Source organism: Prunus avium, chromosome 6, assembly GCF_965620075.1.
Source record: "Prunus avium chromosome 6, drPruAviu1.hap1.1, whole genome shotgun sequence".
Lineage (NCBI taxonomy): Eukaryota > Viridiplantae > Streptophyta > Magnoliopsida > Rosales > Rosaceae > Prunus > Prunus avium.
Window position 1 is genome coordinate 2686130 of NC_142289.1, and position 19795 is coordinate 2705924.

Below are 19795 nucleotides of genomic sequence, written 5' to 3' on the forward strand. Positions count from 1 at the left end.
CCTGTTGTTATGTCAAGTTGGAAGGACCTTAAAGAAAAAAACAAGGATGAGCTTTGGTCATTAATTCAGGTTTGCTTTTTTTTTTCTTTCTTAATTATATACCAAACTGTTATTCGACCTGTTCTCTACTTGGAAAATGAACTGCTATTGTATTTGAAAATACAGCAAAACTACATAGTGGGAGATGAGCATAAAAACTTTACTTTTAGGATGATGGGAAAATATTGGAGACAATTTAAATCAAAAATAACAACAGCAATTCGTGAAGCAAGTAAAAGAAAGCATAAGGCACGTGCCATTGCCCTTGTTAAGCCAGACAATGTAAAGTCAAAGGAAGATTGGGACAAATTTGTCAAAGAAAGACTTGGAACAGAATTTCAAGTAAGTATTTCTTTCTTAGCAATAATTATACTTTCAGGTATTCTTATCACACTACTAAAAAAACAAAGACTAGCTACTGCTTTGAATTTGTGTGTATTATTAATTTTAGATACAATTAATAGCCCCCTTTAAGCAATAGCAACTATGCAGCCACCATTAAGTTAAGAATGTCCTAGCTTGGGGTGGGTATTGCTCAAAAGAGACCATATGGGAATAAGATATTTTTTTAAAAACTTTCACACTTACTAATAGTTAGTATTTTCCAACGGCTTCTTCCTTTTGATTTGAATTCATTAATTTTTTCAATTTGTGATGTCCAAGTATCCATTAATTGGTGTTATCCACTGGTTTCTTCTTTTTGCTTTGAATCAATTTTTTGCCTTTCAATTTGTGAGGTCCAGTGGTATATAAGAGGATTCATAAACATGGTTACATTTCAACAAAAAACCATTTTCACTAAGCAATCCCGTGGATGAATCACACATAATCTTTAATAGGCATGGTGGGAGAATTAGTCTCCAAAAAAAATTCACAAGGCACTTTAATGAATTTGTATCTAAATAGTCAGTGGCTAGTAGCCACATTTCTAGTAGTGTCAATTTCTAACTTTTTTTTTTCCACTGATGTAACTATTTGTCTCTTGCAGAAACTAAGTGAAAAATTTAGAGCAATGAGAAAGCAGCAAAAGTACACACATACAATGAGTCGAAAAGGTTATGCCCGTATGGAGTATGACATGGTATGATTACTAAGCATACGACCAAATATTTAGTTTAATTTTTTTTTCAAGTAGATACCTAATTTGTTCTCATGTAGAAATTAAATCATCCAAATCCTGAAGAAATAAATAGAGTGACATTGTGGACAAAAGCGCATGAGAGAAAGGATGGTACACCAATTAACAAAGTTGTTAGCAACATATTGGTAAGACACCAAATGGAAATTTCAAATTAATATTATTTGTCTGTGTGACTTTAGTCAGTTGAAGCTTCTGGGTTTATTTTGTTGAAGTTGATGAGGTTTGGTTATGATGCATTAATTTTTATAAGAATATTTATTTCTGCGTTAGTGATATTAGTTTATTAAGCTTATGTGAATCTATGATAATTAATGGTCATTCTCCATCAAGCAACTGTCTACCAAAATCAACATCAATGGACCATCTTGCTAATCTAGTCCTGTAGTGAACTTGTGATATTCATAAAAAAGAGTAAGAAGTGTAAAAGGGAGATATAGATATAACTGGCGATATAGATATAACTGGTCAAAAGAAAAGGGTTAGTATCTGCATAAAACAACAAATCCATCCATTAATTTCAAAAACTTCCAAAATCATATAGAAAATTGGAAGAATTAAAAGGAAATTCTGGAAGAGTAAAGAAGAAGCCACCAGTTATATATAAATGCTTAGGCATACACACATAGAATCACATGAAGTAAAAGGTCTTGAATCAAAACCCGTGACTTATATCTGTTTGTTTTATATGTTATAGAAAGATATAAAGACGTGCAATGAGTTGAAAGAGAATCCACCATCGAGAAATTCTATACGAGATGATGCTATAGCAAGAGTTATAGGACCTGAAAGTCGTGGCCGAGTTCGAGGGCTTGGGTTTGGTGCAACACGCTCTAGAGTAGATGCAGTAATTCAAGGCAGCGGACGAGTGAAGGAACTTGAGTCCGTAGTGAAATCTCAATCTCAAAGGATGGAGCTAATTGAAGCCAAACTTGAAGCATTTATTAAAATGTCTCAAGAGGTATACAACTCTTTGTTTGTACCATATCTGACTCTCCGCTCGTACAACGACACGTGGATCTCATAAACTCGCCCAAGCACCCAAGGCCTCGGACAATCGGCATAGGCTACTGATGATATTGTCTCAAAGCAGCAAAAGATCATTACAGGGCCCAACACAGCCTACAATCGGTATCCCCTACCGATTCTGCGGAATCAACCTCGAAGCACCCGCCTGAAATATCTTAGGACTCGTGTCAACCTCATAGGGCCCTCCCACGAGTCTCACATCGAAAATGAGCACTAAGAGCATACTATATGCCCTCTATAAATATGCCCCTCCCACTACAATACAGGGGTAAGACTTTTCAGCTTGACTTTTATACTTATATATGGTCAACAGCAAGAGCTCTTAAAACAACGAACTTACTTCAGCATCGGAGGGTCTTAGGCTGGTTCCACACCGGTTCCATAGACCTTACGAGTCTCGACTTCTTTCTATTCAGGATCAGCGTCCAAGGACAGGAAGAATCGGCATCCAATATTCAATCGATCTCTCGATCGTCCATCCCATTTGTAAGTTGCACTCATCTCTATCTGTTCAAGATTTAGCGCCAACAGATTGGCGCCGTCTGTGGGAATCGCTTATCGATCAACCCATATCTCAAAACAAAGAACTCTGAGACCAAAAAATGAATCCATCTTCGGCCCTCCCTACCGATGGCCCCATCCTCGGCCTCGTTGGCGAGCCAAATCCAACTCCCTTGCTTCAGACACCTGCTCGACCGACCACCCTGGAGGCTCGCATGGAGACCCTACAGCAGGATATGGCAAGAATGCAGGAGCACAACAATGTTCTCGCCTCCAAACTGGATGACACCCAGAGGCAACTGCATCAACAACAAACACTCTCCGCCCAGTTGCAGAACGATCGGGAACCAACCACACAGCTTCGGCAGGAGAAATCGTTTAAAAGCGTACGAAAGCCCACTTTCCAGGATAGAGGGAAGCAGCAGGCCGCGAACGGACCAACTGTCTCCCGAAGACTGTTCGTGCCCACTCCGAAGGAACGCCATCCCGAATATCACGTTTATTCTGATTGCCGCGAGAGGATCAACGATCGGCGCAGGGAACGGCAGTCATCGCCCATCCAGGTCCGGGCGAAGCTAGACGATCCACGCCTGGAGGTACTTGGACCAAAATCCCCCTTACGCCAGAGGTACGGTGCGATCGGCCTGGAAGAGACGGACGAATCAGATTATGTTCCAACATCCCCAGGAACCACAATCTCATCAGCAGGGCCCTCTGCACGACGCCACAGCCACCGATCAAACCAAGACAACGATCGGCGAAAAGGAAATTACGAGAGAAGCCCCAGCCGAATGGCAGACCAAGGAAGGCGAGGTCACAATACTGACCAACGCACAGGGAACCGAGCGGTCGAACCCTTTGGTGACGATCTTCCATCTACCGATCCGACTATTCGTCTCCTCCTACAGAAGATGACTCGCATCGAGAAGGAGCAAGACCAGGCTCGGACACCAACATGGGGAACGGTACAGCCAGGGCCGTTCACCAATCGAATCCGGACATTCAGACACGAGAAGGAGGTCCAAGCACTCCGCATATCGTTCTATTCGGGGGTCGAAGATCCCATTACCCACATTCATACCTTCCAATCAGCTCTGGGTTGCAAAGGACTGACGGACGAAGGCCAATGTTTGCTATTCCCCTCCACCCTGACCGGAGCCGCTCTGAATTGGTTCTATCGGATGGAGCCAGACACGGTCGACAATTTCAATCAGTTGAAGCAAACCTTCCTCAACCATTTTATGATTCAGACCGATCGCCTATATTCCGCCGATGATCTATACACCGTTCGGCAGCAAGACGATGAGCCGTTGAGGGAATATGCGGCTAGGTTCAGCCATGAGTACTCCAGATGTCCGGAAACTGACGACAGGGCGGCCTTCGGTGCCTTCAAAAGCGGCCTTCGGTCGTCTCAGTTTCGTTATTTGGTCCACAGCAGCAACTGGACCACCTACTCCGAATTAATGAAACAGGCGGCTATCCACGCCAAGGCTGAGCATTTCAACTCCAAGGGATCGGCTTCGACCCCAATAAACAAAACGGCGTTGACCGATCAGCCTCCAACGCAGAACTACGACCGATTCCCGGTCGACCGATCGGCAAACTAGGCCCCCTACCGAACGGCACCCCCTATCCCTGCTTTTTCCACTCAGCGAAACAAGCGGAAGGACAACTTCCGGGAACGGCAGGACAACAACAAGAAGGGCAACCACAAGGGGAATCGGCCAGACGAAATCTTCACTTTGCTCAACACCACCTATGAGCAAGTTCTCCTGACCGAAGGGGATATGATACCGAAGCCGAACAATCGGAAACTCCCTCGCCAGAGCGAAAAAGACACCGGTGTCTTCTGCCGGTACCACCAATACAACGGCCATGATACGGAATCATGCATCACGCTGCGCAAAATTGTTGAACGCCTCATCAATGACGGAAAGCTGGATCAGTATTTAAACACCAAGCCAGCAACGGATAACTCATTGAATCGGCAGATCAATATGATCAGTGGAGGGGCGCCTATTGCCGAAGCCAGCAACCGATCCGTAAAAAACTACGTTCGTGCCGTACGGCATCCACAGATCCTCAGCGTGGCGGGAGGACGCAATGACAAAATTCAACGAAACGGTTGGGAACCTATCACCTTTTCTGAAGAAGAAGAGCGAGGCATCATCTTCCCCCACTCTGATCCTATGATCATACGGGCTGATATATCGGATTTCGACGTAGGCCGAATCCTCATCGACACCGGCAGTTCGGTCAACGTGCTATTCGCCGACGCTTTCAACGCCCTCGGCGTGGACCCTCGGCATCTGAACAAGGATATCACCCCTCTCCTGAGCTTCTCTGGCGATGTGGTTGAACCAATCGGCAGTGTCCAGCTCCCGTTCGCCGTCGGTACCATCCCCAGACGAACGGTCCTCTACACCCATTTTCTAGTGGTCGACTGCCCAACGGCATACAACGCTATCATCGGCAGGACGGCGCTCACAAAAATGAAGGCCATGCTGTCACCACACATGCTCCTCCTCAAGTTCCCCACACACGCTGGCGTCGGCCAAGTGCGAGGGGACCAATTGAGTGCACGGACGTGTTACGTTTCGGCAACCAAGGAATCGGCAAGGGCTGCGCTTCGCGAAACATACTCGGTCGCCACCAGCTTGGGCGTACCGAACGGCAGGGGGACGGACAAACCAGATGACCCCCGAGATGAGACTGTAACCCCACAAGCGCAACCCGCCGAAGATTTAGAATCAGTCACCCTCTCCGAAGCACAACCGGACAGACAAGTTCGAATCGGTACAACCTTGAGTCCGGCACTCAGGGCCGATTTTATCACCTTCCTGCAAACCAATGCAGAAGTCTTCGCCTGGTCATACGACGATATGCCCGGCATCGCCCCGAGTGTCATCAGCCACAAGCTCAGCATCTGCTCCACTTTCAAACCCATCAGGCAGAAACGGCGGGCCTACGATGCCGAACGGTATGAGGCAATGAGGCTCGAAGTAGACAAACTGAAGACCATCGGCTTCATCCAGGAAGTAACCTACCCAATTTGGCTGGCAAATTCGGTTTTAGTCAAAAAATCGAACGGCGCCTGGAGAATGTGTCAAGACTATACTTATTTAAACAAGGCTTGCCCAAAGGACAGCTTTCCTCTGCCACGGATCGATCAGATGGTGGATGCCACGGCAGGCCATGAACTTCTCAGCTTCATGGATGCATACTCAGGCTACAACCAAATATTCATGAGCCATACCGATCGCGAACACACGGCATTCATCACCGACAAGGGACTTTACTGCTACAACGTCATGCCGTTCGGCCTGAAGAACGCTGGGGCGACATACCAGCGATTGGTCAACAAAATTTTTTCCGACCTCATTGGCACCTCGATGGAAGTCTATGTGGACGATATGCTGGTCAAGAGCAGAACGGCCGATTCTCATCTCCACAACCTTTCGCTCATGTTCGGCGTCTTAAAAAAGTACAACATGCGCCTCAACCCGAGCAAGTGTGCCTTCGGCGTTTCCTCGGGCAAATTTCTCGGCTTCATGATCAGCCAACGAGGAATCGAGGCCAACCCTGAAAAAATCAAGGCATTACTCGACATGCAGGTCCCGAAGACACAAAAGGACATTCAGAGTCTGACTGGGCGTGTCGCCGCTCTAGCCCGGTTCATCTCCAAGGCTACCGATCGGTGCGCTCCATTCTTCAAAGCCCTCAAAGGAAGCAAACGGCAGATTGTCTGGACTGCCGAATGCGATCGCGCCTTCCAAGATCTTAAGGCCTACATGAGTAGAGCACCCCTATTATCCACTCCTCTCCCCGGCGAAGAACTCATCCTCTACCTCTCGATTTCGGCAACGGCACTTAGCTCTGTGCTCATTCGCAAGCCGAACGGCATCGAACTCCCCATTTTCTACATTAGCCATGCCTTGCAAGACGCTGAGATTCGGTACCCCGAGCTCGAAAAACTCGCCTACGCTCTCGTCCTTTCAGCACGCAAGCTTCGGCCATACTTTCAGGTTCACAGTGTTACCGTCCTCACCAATCAGCCTCTGCGCCAGATACTCCAGAGACCGGAGACATCCGGTCGGCTAGTCAAATGGGCCATCGAGCTCGGCGAATTCGACATCCGCTACCACCCTCGTCCTGCCGAGAAGGGACAGGCTGTAGCCGATTTCATCTCTGAGTTAACCGCGTCCGAGGGGCCAGTTTCGAAGGACGCCGCATCCGATTCATCTTCGACGGTACCAGTCGCCCACCCGACCGAAGGAATCTTTAATCCGTCAATTCCACTTTGGACTCTCTACGTGGACGGTTCGTCCAACCGACAGGGCAGCGGAGCCGGCTTGGTACTCAAGGCCCCTGACCAGAAAACCATCGAATATGCCATCCGATTCCAATTCCGGACTTCCAACAACGAAGCCGAATATGAAGCTCTGTTGGCAGGCCTTCGGCTCGCTAAAGAAATGGGCGCTCAGCAACTCAGGATCTGTAGCGACTCACAACTTGTCGTGAACCAGATACTGACTGAATTTGAAGCCAAGGACACTTCGATGGTTGCCTACTTGACACACGCTCGCCGATTGCTGCACCACTTCACTGCGTACCAAGTTCAACAGATCCCCATATCCGAGAACAGCCACGCCGATGCTCTATCACGCCTTGCATCAGCGATCGACGACAACATAGGGCGCCATGTGCCGATCAAGGTCCTCACTCGGCGCAGTACCACCGACCTCGAAGTACATGCCGTTCGGCAGGATCCAAGTTGGATGGATCCTATCCACGCCTACCTCGCCAACGGCACGTTGCCTGACACCAAACCTGAAGCAACGACTATCCGCCGCCGATCGGCATGATACCTCCTTCTGAATCAGATTCTCTATCGGCGTGGTCACTCCTTACCATTGCTTCGGTGCATGACCCCGCAGCAGGGAAACTACGTCCTACGAGAGATTCATGAGGGGGCCTGTGGGGACCATTCTGGGGCTAGATCATTGGCTTTCAAGACCATTCGGCAAGGGTACTACTGGCCGACTCTCCATGCCGATGCCACCACCCTGGTCCAGAAGTGCGATCAATGCCAGCGTTTCGGCTCCGTTCCAAAGCTGCCTGCCGAACCACTCTCTCCGATTGTTAGCCCATGGCCCTTTGCCCAATGGGGTTTAGACCTCATCGGCCCTATGCCCCAGGGCAAGGGACAGGTCAAATTCGCCATCGTCGCCGTCGACTACTTTACCAAGTGGACCGAAGCCGAAGCTTTGGCAACAATCACTGCAGCCAGGGTTGAACATTTCGTATGGAAGAATATCATTTGTCGATTCGGCCTCCCGAACGCAATAATCACCGACAACGGAAAACAATTCGACTCCTCTCAGTTCCGGCACCTATGCCACCGATTTGGCATCAACCTGTTCTTCGCCTCCCCAGCACATCCACAGTCGAACGGCCAAGTCGAAGCCATCAACAAGATCATCAAGAAGACGCTGAAGAAAAAGCTTGGGACAGCTAAAGGAGCATGGCCCGATCTCCTTCCGGAAGCGCTATGGGCCATCAATACCTCCTACTGACGGTCGACTGGCGAGACGCCATTTTCCCTTGCCTTCGGTTCCGAAGCCGTTGTTCCAGTCGAGATCAACGCACCCTCGTGCCGAACGGCATCTTACGAGCCAGAGCAAAACAAAGCCCAGCTCACTCTCAACCTGGACCTCATTGAGGAACACCGTTCCCAGGCTCAGCTTCGGAATGCCGCCTACAAAAAACGGACTTCCCGCTACTACGACTCGCGCGTCAGACGCCGATCGTTTAAAGTAGGGGCCTGGGTACTACGCAAAATCTCCCTCGCCACCAAGGACTCCAACGACGGCACCCTTGGTCCATCTTGGGAAGGTCCTTACGAAGTTGTCACCATCTGCCGCCCAGGCACTTACCGTTTGCGTGGTACCGATGGTCAAACCCTCGGCCACCCTTGGAATGTAGAACATCTCAAATATTACTACAAGTGAACGCCCCTTCGGTCATCACCTTTGTACACAAAGGTCATACCTTCGGTCGTCACCTTCGGTCATCCACTTTTGTAATCGGTTTAATTTGGAACTCCCTAATCTATACATACGGCGCTACCATTCAGCCATATTATATCAAACATATTCTACATACGACATGCACACATACAGAATTAAGGGACATAACACATTAAACCGAAACAAACTTAACATTGATAAATAAAAGGCCACAGAAGGGCCATTTGTCTTTACACGCCGCCTTTCGGCATGTTCAAAATAATTACAAGCAACTGAGAAGTCTAAGGGGCTTGGGGTTCGGCATCGGCGGCTGCACCTTCACATCCAGGACCGGCATTTGCATCCTCGGCATTGGTCGAGGCTTCGGCATTCGGCGCACTACTTGCGTTGGGCACAGGGAGGTTCCCTTCCTCCTCACTACTGGATTCGGTGTCGTCGGTTTCCTCGGCCTCGGCATCCTCGCCCTTGTAGGCCTCCACCATCTCTTCGGTCACCCATTCCGGTAGCGGTGGTGGATCCCGGAGGAAGTTCAGGTTCAGCTTCTTGTCAGCATTGTACCGTTTGACTCGATAGAGAAAGTCGTCACATTGCTCCATGACCTCTCTATCCACCAAACGCGTAAACTCCTCCGACGATCGGTAGTCCGCAACGGCCTTCGCCTTCTCCTCTACCAGCTCCCTGGCATGCGACCGCTCGGCCGCATCCATCGCCACCTCTACCGCTGCCTTCGCCTCAAGGGCAGCCACCACGTCCAGCTCAGTCGCCACCAGCTTCGACGTCAGCTCAGCAATTTTGGCCGCATTCTCCTCGGCACGCTGGTCCGCCTCCTGCAGCATCTTTCCGGCATCAGCGATCTTCGAACGGCCCTCTTCAAATCTCTTTTGGTACCGTTCGGCAGCATTCACAGCTCGCTTCGCGCAGAGCCACATGTCCATATTAGCCTGCCACACCAACCGACACATTAATACATGGCGAATCAAAGTATCCTTAAGAAGCTACAAATCCTACACTTACCGCTGCTTGGAGACGGAAGGCCCGACCGGTTTGTTCACGCAACGTCTTCGTTGACAGTTGCTCCAGCTCAGCCAGCTCCATCTGGGCACCGTCAATCATACAGTTGATGAACGGCACAGCCTTCCGAGGACACGCGATGTTAACCGGTCCCTCCTCCCCCTCCACCTCATCATCAGGGATCAGCACCGATGTCCCCTCGTTCGGGCCCCTTGGCCGTTTCGGCAGCGGCGTCACATCGATGGGACCCTCGATCTGCCGTTTGCCCGTCATTTGGAGGTGGGCCTCCCGAACGACCTCTGCCTCCGCCGCCCTCTTCTCCTTGCGGCGGTCAGCCACCGTCTGATCATCAGCCGACGTCCCTCCCGCTGGCCCTGCCGTCCTTCTCTTCTTCGGCCCGGGGGACTGAACCTTCTTCGTCTTTGGCGCCCCTTGCCCCTCCAGACGCCTCCTCGTCGCCTCGCTCATAGGCCTCCCTCCTGCCACTGCAAAACAGAAAAAACACGAAGTCAGAAAGGAAACGGCAGCATAGGAAAATCGAAAAAAAAACCGACCCTACCGAACGGCATCTCTTACTTTGCCTTTTTTCTTCCTCCTCTTCCTCCTTCACCCTCCGATCGTGTTCGGCCCTACCGATCAGGCCTGCCTTGAACAGATTCCGGAAGTAGAGGAGCTCCTTACAAAACCGATCTTCTTCGGCAATCTTCGCTCTCACCCTCTCGATTGCTTCAATCTCTCTGATCGGTGCGGCCGGCCGTTTCAAGGACACTAAAACCAAAATACCAACGATCAGTACCCAAAAAAAAAAAAAAAAAAAACCATTAACCCTGCCGAACGGCAGGTTCTACCCTACCGACTGTCTGGAAGGACGTAGGAATCCTCCTCTCAACGATAACTCCGGGTGCCGATTCCCAATCACCGGAGACAATCACTCGACGCTTGCGCCACGTCTTTTGAGAGCTCGGCACCCCCACCACAAAGTGCCCACGCTGCCCTGCCGAGAGACAGTTGGACTGAACCCACCCTCCATGATCGGCACTCTTCGCCCTCGTCACACTGTACAGCTGGGCGAACTGTTCGTAGCTTGGCTCCCCCTCACCGGCCAAGCTGAACGCCGTGATCGTCCCGAGCAGCGTAATCCAAAAATTTGGGTTATACTGCCCTGGCGCATAACTGATCGCCGCCAGGATCTTCTGCACCGAATGCTTTAACGGCAACCGAAGGCCATGCTTAAACACATCCATGAAGAAGACCACCCCCTTGTCATTGTCACTAAGCGACTCTAAGGGCTCCGGAATTCGCATCCCTACCGATTCCGGAATATTGTACTCCGACCGAATCTTCGCCAACTCGGATTCGGTCAGTGTGTTCGGCTCTAAGTCATCTACTCCGAACACAGGTTCCGTGGGCTTCGCCATCGGGATCCGTTGCCTACCCCTGACGACCCTCAGCACCCCTTCCCCTGGAACGGCAACAGAGACACCACCCCCATCGGCCTCACGACCCGAGGTCGAAGGCTCATCACCCCCAGGCACCCTCGTTGAAGTACCCCCAGCCTCGGCACGCCCTCCTGCCCCCTCCACTATCTCACAGCTCGAAGAGCTCGCAGATTCAGAACTCCCACTCTCTTCGGCAGAACTCCCCGAGGACGACTCATCCTCGTATGCCCTCGAACTACGCCTACGCTCGGATTCGGTATCTGACATCTACAAACAACACACGAACGTACACTAAGGGCTGTGCTAGAATCCAAATCCTATTCTACCTCCTAAAAACACTACGTTCATACGTGTTCATGCGTGTTCATGCTTGTTCATACATTGTTCAAACATAAATTCTTGCAATTCAACACTTTGATCCATGGGAATACGAAAACACGGCAACATACCTTGTTTGCACGGTGGCTCAAGTTCGCCGGAAATCGCCTCCGCCTTGTTCAAACTTGCCGGAAATCGCCTGCTCAGCCTTAGCACGGTTGCCGGAAATCGCCTCTCACAAGCTCTCTTTGCTCTCAAAATTTCCAAGTATTTGTACTCTCGTCTTCTCCTCACATTTATAAGGCTGATTTAGCATCGGGAAGCGAAGCGACGCATCGGGATACGAAACGACGCGGCTCTTCACAGCCATGCCGACACGTGTTACGCATGCATGGGAGAGACCAAAAGTCAGTTACAACGCTTCCAATCCTCGGAGACGCTTCAACTTCCCGAACGTGGCAGATCTAGCCACCTTCGAGCACAACTCCACTAACCAACGGCAGGCGCACATTGATGAGTTCTCACTCACCTCTCGTGCCGAACGGCAGGCGCACATTGATGAGTTCTCACTCACCTCTCGTGCCGAACGGCATGCGCACATTGATGAGTTCTCACTCACCTCTCGTGCCGAACGGCAGCCGCATATTCATGAGTTTTCACTCGCCCCTTTGCAACAACCGGCACATCATGCCGTCTCCTATCCAAGCTCACTCCCTTGGGCACTTGGGGGACTACATACCACCATCGGCAATTATGGGACCATTGTGTCCGGGTCAGAATGCCGAATACACATTCAAGTCCCGAACCGAGAAGCTTCTCAATCGGCAACTTGGGGGACTACTGTTTGTACCATATCTGACCCTCCGCTCGTACAACGACACGTGGATCTCATAAACTCGCCCAAGCACCCAAGGCCTCGGACAATCGGCATAGGCTACTGATGATATTGTCTCAAAGCAGCAAAAGATCATTACAGGGCCCAACACAGCCTACAATCGGTATCCCCTACCGATTCTGCGGAATCAACCTCGAAGCACCCGCCTGAAATATCTTAGGACTCGTGTCAACCTCATAGGGCCCTCCCACGAGTCCCACATCGAAAATGAGCACTAAGAGCATACTATATGCCCTCTATAAATATGCCCCTCCCACTACAATACAGGGGTAAGACTTTTCAGCTTGACTTTTATACTTCTATATGGTCAACAGCAAGAGCTCTTAAAACAACAAACTTACTTCAGCATCAGAGGGTCTTAGGCTGGTTCCACACCGGTTCCATAGACCTTACGAGTCTCGACTTCTTTCTATTCAGGATCAGCGTCCAAGGACAGGAAGAATCGGCATCCAATATTCAATCGATCTCTCGATCGTCCATCCCATTTGTAAGTTGCACTCATCTCTATCTGTTCAAGATTTAGCGCCAACACTCTTAAAATAATTTACGAAGCATTTATTCATATAGTTATTTATTAAATCACAAAAAAAAAAAATTCAAGCTTCTCTTTAATTGTTTACAGCCTCACAATAAGAATGTGGAGGATATGATAAGTGCACATGCATGTACTCAAGTAAGTATATATTTTTCATGATAATTATAGCATGATTTAGTAAACTATGAGATAGCTTATAATTTCTAAATTATTGTCCTCTTCCATTGTATTTCATATAGTCACAACAAGGAAGCCGTCATGTACAAGATAAAAGTTATAATGTGAATTCAAGATGTGGTCAAAGTAGCAATCTTGAGTATGGAAGATGCCAACTCTTACACTGGTACAATTTTGAGCTGGAGCAAGTTGTAGCTGAGGGACATATTGCCTCAACAGACCCAAGTGTTAAAGTTCATCATATGCCTCTTGGACGCAATTGTTGGAAGGTTTGGGTTGATGAAGTGCTTGATGAACAACTTAACTTGTATAGGCCCACAGATGAAGCACGAAGACTTGGTGAAGCTTTAGGCAGTACTGTTGCATGGCCAAAAAGCTGTATAAAATTGCTTCACTAAGGTATTTTTCAATTTACTTTGACATTGAACATTCAAAGTTTCTATATAACATAATAATCCCTTTTTTGCTACATATGTTATTTTTTCAGGTGCTTAGACTATGTTTGACAATGCTTCCAAATTGCAATACTCACCATTTTGATAAGGATTTTGAGGTGCAACTAACCAAGTTTCTAAAGCATGTTTCAGCAAGATCTGAGTGCAATCAATCATGTTTTTAGATTATTTTGACAAGGATTTTGAACTGTAATTATATGCATAGAACAATCATTTTGCACAATTAGAATAATTGGGATGAATATAACTTTGTAATATGTATGGAACTCCTTATTTATCTTTTGAATGAAAGCTTTGTATTCTGGGATGCCTTATGAATGTGAAGTAAGGAAATATTTATGTTTATCATAGAGCTTCTATTTATAGATAAATTATACTTTTATCAGGTAATTTTGATAATTATTTTTTAAAAAACATATATATTTGATATAACAACGCGCATTGCTTGTTGTCAAAACATAAACAACAACGAGCACAGACATGTTGTCATAATATTATAAGACGACACGCTCGGCACGTTGTTGTCAATCGCTCCTACAACGTGCGCGTGTTGTGGTTAATGTTGTTCACAACGAGCGCCAAAATAAATGACGGCATTCAACGCTTGTTGTCGAAAGCCCTACACCTTTTAACGACATCGGCTTCAACAACGTGCGCCGCATGTTGTCAATATGTTTTCACAACGCACACATTGCGCGTTGTGAAAGGACTTTTTTCTTGTAGTGCTCCCACAACAATTTTTAATAATAAATGATTTTATTATAGGTTACCAAACAGACTGGGGTTCTCAAAATTTTTTTAAAATCACTTATCACTCCAAATAAGCAATGTCAAACGGGTACTAACTTATAACCCTACGTTTGCAGATCTTTAGTGTCATGTAATTGATTACAGTGAGAATGAACTTTGACCTTAAGATTTTTGCTTACCACTTGGCTTATTTGGGTTGATCAAAATGCACGAGTTCATGCCCATAAGGGACATGAGCCTATTGACTTGTATTCTATATGCCCATTGTCTTTCAGTTTATTTTATTTATGCCAACACTGCTATTGTGCGTAGTCATTCTTCCTCCTCTACTCATTGGTGTCCTCCTCCCCTCCTGGTAAGTTGAAACTGAATGTGGATGGTGCTTGTAGTAAAAATGTTTGGAAGCAGGAATTGGGGGTAGTTGTAAGAAATGCGCATGTGGAGATCTTGTGGGTGTTATTTCAGTACCTATCACCGGATGTTTCTCAGCCAAGATTACTGAACTCTTAGCAATTCAAAAAGGCCTTCGCTTTGCATGGGAGGGTGGTTATGATTCAATTGTGGTTGAGTAAGACTGTCCTTAATGATATCATTTCTGGCAATGAGGCTTTTGGGGGTTGCAGGGGGTAATTATCAACGACATCCACATGTTATCTAGAGATTTTACTTCTCTTTATTTTGTCTTTGTTCCCATATTGTGCAATAATGTGGCTGATAGACTTGCTAAGTTTACTTTAGGTAGTGTGTCTACAGATGTTTGGCTTGAAGAGGGTCCTCCATGGCTCAATGTGTTTCTTCAAGTTGATGTTGATAACTTGGTTTTATCATGAGTTTTTGTTTGTAACCTTTATGGAGCGTGTGTCACTCTTCTTCCTTCGTCTTAGTTTTTGTCCTACTGAGTTTTCTTGGGCAAGATTTTAATGAGGCCACGTGCTCAAGTCTGTAACGTTTGACAATTTAATGAAATTTTCTACTTCCTCTAAAAAAAACACGTATTCCCCTAATAAAAATCACCAAAAACACGTATTGTAATTTGATTTGTTGATGGAGCTCTTAGATGCAATGTGTCATCTCCAGTTCTCATTTTTATATTGGTGAGTCATGTATCACGTGTATTTTGTGTGAGACTTACAACTTTTTCAATTGGCTTTGACTAGTCAAAATTTGAAATTTTTTTAGGACATTTCCTATTGAGAAGGGCGATAACATACTAAACTCATACAAACTACACGAATAACAGAGACTAGTTGTTATATAACTAAGGTGAAATTGTAGAGAGAATTGGAAAGTAGAGGAAGACAATAGAAATTGTTCAATCAACTTGTATTTCTCATCTTGATAAGACCTCTTATTTATAGGCTTAAAATGGTAAGAAGACATTAACAACTCATAAGTTACAAGCCCATAACTATGGTATTTAGTATATAGGTTACATAGAATTAGAAAGGGTGAATGCTAAGAGGTATGGTGGTCATCCACCAACTCATGCATTTACAACACTCCCCCTTGGATGTCTGTTGTGTGGATTTCAGCTGCACCAAAATGGATTCAGCTGCATCCTCAACTTGTGATACTCGCAAGTGCACGAGCCGTTCGGTAGTATAGCGTATGTAAGTGCGAGGTCGATCCCACGAGGATTGGTGATTGAATGATTCAATTCATTTTCCCTACACAAAACAGAAATGAAAAAGAAGGGAAATAAATAAAACAAGGAAGAAAGAAAATAACTAACTCAAGCAGATAAGTTCCCAAGTTCAATTAGATTAACGGATTGATTCTAGCTAATGTATGATTAAGCCATGGTGTGTGGTCATAACCTTGTGTTCCTAATTCCCTAATTTGATCATTTGTTGTCTAACCTAAAATTAAGCATTAGGAACCCATTAAGCATAGAAGAACAATTTAAACAACCAAGCATGTATCTAATCCCTGTTGTCGAATGTCCATACATACTCTTCCTATTCATAGTTCAATTCGAATTAAAGTATGGTGTCTACTCTTAATTCAAACCAAGATAGCTAACATGCAAGCCTAAATGGTGATCAATCATTCAAACTAGCATATTAACTTATAAGCATAATGAATAAGAACAAAAATCATAATTGAAACTTGGAAACTAATCAAACTTGAAACTAAAGAAAAGAATTTACATAACAATGAAAATTAAAGTAGAACTTGGAAAGACTTAAAGGAAAATTTCAGCACAAAGATCTCATTATAACAATTGAAAACTAGAAAGAGAAACTAAGAGAATTTGAGGGAGAGAAGGGAAGGGAGCTCTAGAGAAGTGTTTGAGAGCTCCCCCCCCTTGGGGTGTGTTTACAAGCTTGGGAAACCTCACTATATATAGGCCTAAGGAAGCTGAAAATCTGAATTAAGTATGGCTAATGCATACAACACTTGTTTTATAAAATCTGAAATGGTTGATGCACTTCACTAATGCATACAACACTTCCATTATAAAATCTGAAATGGTTGATGCACTTCACTAATAAATCCCACCAGCAGCCCTAGCTCATCTTCATGTCACCATGACCAAGCTTCCAACCAGAAATAATAGCTCATCCTGAGGTCAGCATGACCAGCAACTTCAAGGGCTTACGAATTGGGCTTCCCTTAAGCAAATTAAGACTTTAAGCACTCAAACTTGAAGTTCAGAATGTCTTCTTTCCAGCCATATATCATTTGGGCCAATCCAAGGTCGGAGGAGGAAGTTAAGGCCAAAACAAATTGCTAACTCATTTTGCGCGCTGATAAAATCCATCCTGAGCATGGCTCTGTGTTTGCTAGGTAACAGACTCCATATTTATCCAATGGGGCTGAATTTTGGATATGTTATATTACACACCCATTGGAACAACTTTCATGAAGAATGTGGCCTCATCCGAGCTATGTAGGTTGCTGAAACAAAGCTTGCAATATGACCTACGAAACTGGGCTGGCAGGGGACTGTAGCCAAAATTGAGTTTGTCTTTAAGCTCTTCATCCATTCATCCAAATTAGGCCCTAACATGCATGGATTGCATCATTTACTATCCAAAGCCCTCATTATTACCTAAAGCTCAATGAACTGAAAGATAAACACAAAAAGGATTAAAAGCACAAGTTTAACTCAAAAACATAACCAAATCATAAGCTAGAAGGGTACAAAATGATATGTAAATATGCACCGATCAAATACCCCCAAACCTAGATTTTGCTAGTCCTCGAGCAAAACAAAAGGAAAACAAAGATAAAAACAAACAAGAAGTTAACTAGACCACTTTCGTAGGTAACTCGATTGCATTGAGCATATGCAACAAGCCTTTAAACCTCTAGGCATCCCTAGTAGGAGGAGTTGTGTCTCCTGAGGGTTTAACAGATACGATACCCACAAACGTTTTACTGACTCTGTAAAACAAGGTAATTAGAAAACTTAAAAGATTGTTAGTCTTTAAGCAAAATAAAAAACAAAAAAAATAATAATAATTACATTAACAAAAACAAAACAAAAAAAACAAAACAAAACAAAAAAATTACAAAAATAAAAAGAACTCAAAACAATCTTTCCGAACATTTTCTGAAGAGAAATGACTCATGCACATGACTCAAAAGTTTTAACAATAAAAGCTCAATTTTAAACATTATTCACAAAGCGGCAAAGTTCAAAACATAATATGCTCAAAGTGTGGTAGTGTGATAGCCAAATGCAACAAATTCCCCAATCTTAGTTTTCACACAATTTCAAAAATCATACAAAGCACAAGTTCAACTTCAAATCTCACCAAAGTTGTCCTCTCACAAATGAATCACTCGGAAGAGGGCTATAATGCAACACTCAGTTATAAACATGAGATTAGAGTTAAACCATAAAGACTTAACTCGAAATAGAAAGATGAAGAACTTGCATTAATATGATCTCAAGAAGGATGTCAAACACTTAAAAGTAGAAAAATGAATGCAATTCAACCACATGACATTTAAGATCAATTTAGGTCTTTAACATAGGTTGTAATGGGGCCAAGGGTGTAAGGTGAGTAAGAAATGAAAGGTATGGATAAAACAAAGTCCAAGGAACTCAAAATATAAGAGCATAAAACAATTGTTTACAAGACTTCGAATCATCACAATGAGAATTTATTTTTCTTTTACATGATCAAAACTCCTTATACCTTCATTTACATTGATTCACTCCTTTCCTGAACAACCACCAATTTATTTTGAAGGCCCAAAAATGAAACCCAAAAATGAAATTTCATTCAACCACCACTTAATTACAACTTTTCTCTTTTCTTTCACCAATTGTGTGATTTTTTTTTTTTTTTCTTTTTCGAAATGTAACACCCATTCCCTATGAGTTCCTTAGAAAGGTAAATATTTGTTTTTCGGGCTAAGGCGAGGAAATAAAATTGGTAAATGAAAGAAAAGGTTTACATGTAGGCTCAAAATGGTTAACAATGGAAAATCATGCTTAAGCATGCATAAGGTTAGCTTGAAAGGCACAAACGATCCAAAGAGGGCCTTAATATCATTTCTTAAATGTCATGAAATCGAATTGCAAAAGAATGAATGACTTTTAAATATTCAACCAAATCAATGAATAATGAGATCAAACAACAACTTTGATGACAAGAAAATAAGAGTATGTGTATAACACTCATGAAATGAAGCACAAGGCTCAAAAGCTCACATTTATGGTTATATAAGTCTAATTTATGCTTGATACAATTCTTTGGGTCATACAAATCCTTTAATTGGAGAATTATGAAACAAATGGCAAGTGCAAAGAAGGTTTCGAACATATCATGTTAGAACGATGCCAAATTAATCAATTAATTATTTATTTTTTTTTTACAATAAAAATTTACAAGGAAAAAAAAATAAATAAATAAATAAAATTCAATTTTCATTTAAGTCATGCAAACATTTATCACAATCTCATCAAATATGTTCGGAAAGTGAATAAAATCAAAATCAAAATCAAAATCAAAATCAAAATAAAAGCAAGACTTAACAAAATAAAAAAATAAAAACAAGCAAATAAAAAAAAATTTAAATTAAATTAAGGAAAAACCAATTTTACATGCTAAACTCCAATACCCCCAAACCTAGAAATGAACATTGTCCTCAATGTTTAAAAATTAGCCACAAACAATGTCATAACAACAAATGAAAGGTATTAAAGCAAATAAATAAAAAATCACAAAATCACAAAAGAAAACAAAAACAAAATAATTATAAAATAAAAATTACAACACAAACAAACAAACAAACAAAAAAATGAAACAGTAAACCCTAATCACACAATTCCGAAACCCAAAAAAATTTTGAAGCCCAAAGCCCACAATTTCGAAACACAAACCACGGTGAATTTAACCCACTTTGAAACCAAAACAATGGTAAAAACCCGACCCACAATGAAATCTGAAGCCCACACGTTTGTTATTATTATTATTATTATTTTTTTTTAAATAAAATGAAACTTGAATTGGGAGCGCAA

The 19795-nt window shown here is 44.3% G+C and overlaps 1 protein-coding gene across 1 annotated transcript; it reads left to right on the forward strand.

The window, feature by feature from the left end:
• The first annotated feature begins 9 nt into the window (after positions 1-9).
• On the forward strand, positions 10-13509 carry LOC148293479 (uncharacterized). The gene is made up of 7 exons (XM_088254355.1): positions 10-69; positions 166-381; positions 1028-1120; positions 1198-1305; positions 1875-2138; positions 13022-13072; positions 13174-13509. The coding sequence occupies exons 1-7, from the start codon at positions 10-12 to the stop codon at positions 13507-13509; spliced, it is 1128 nt and encodes a 375-aa protein (XP_088110481.1).
• Positions 13510-19795: the final 6286 nt, after the last annotated feature.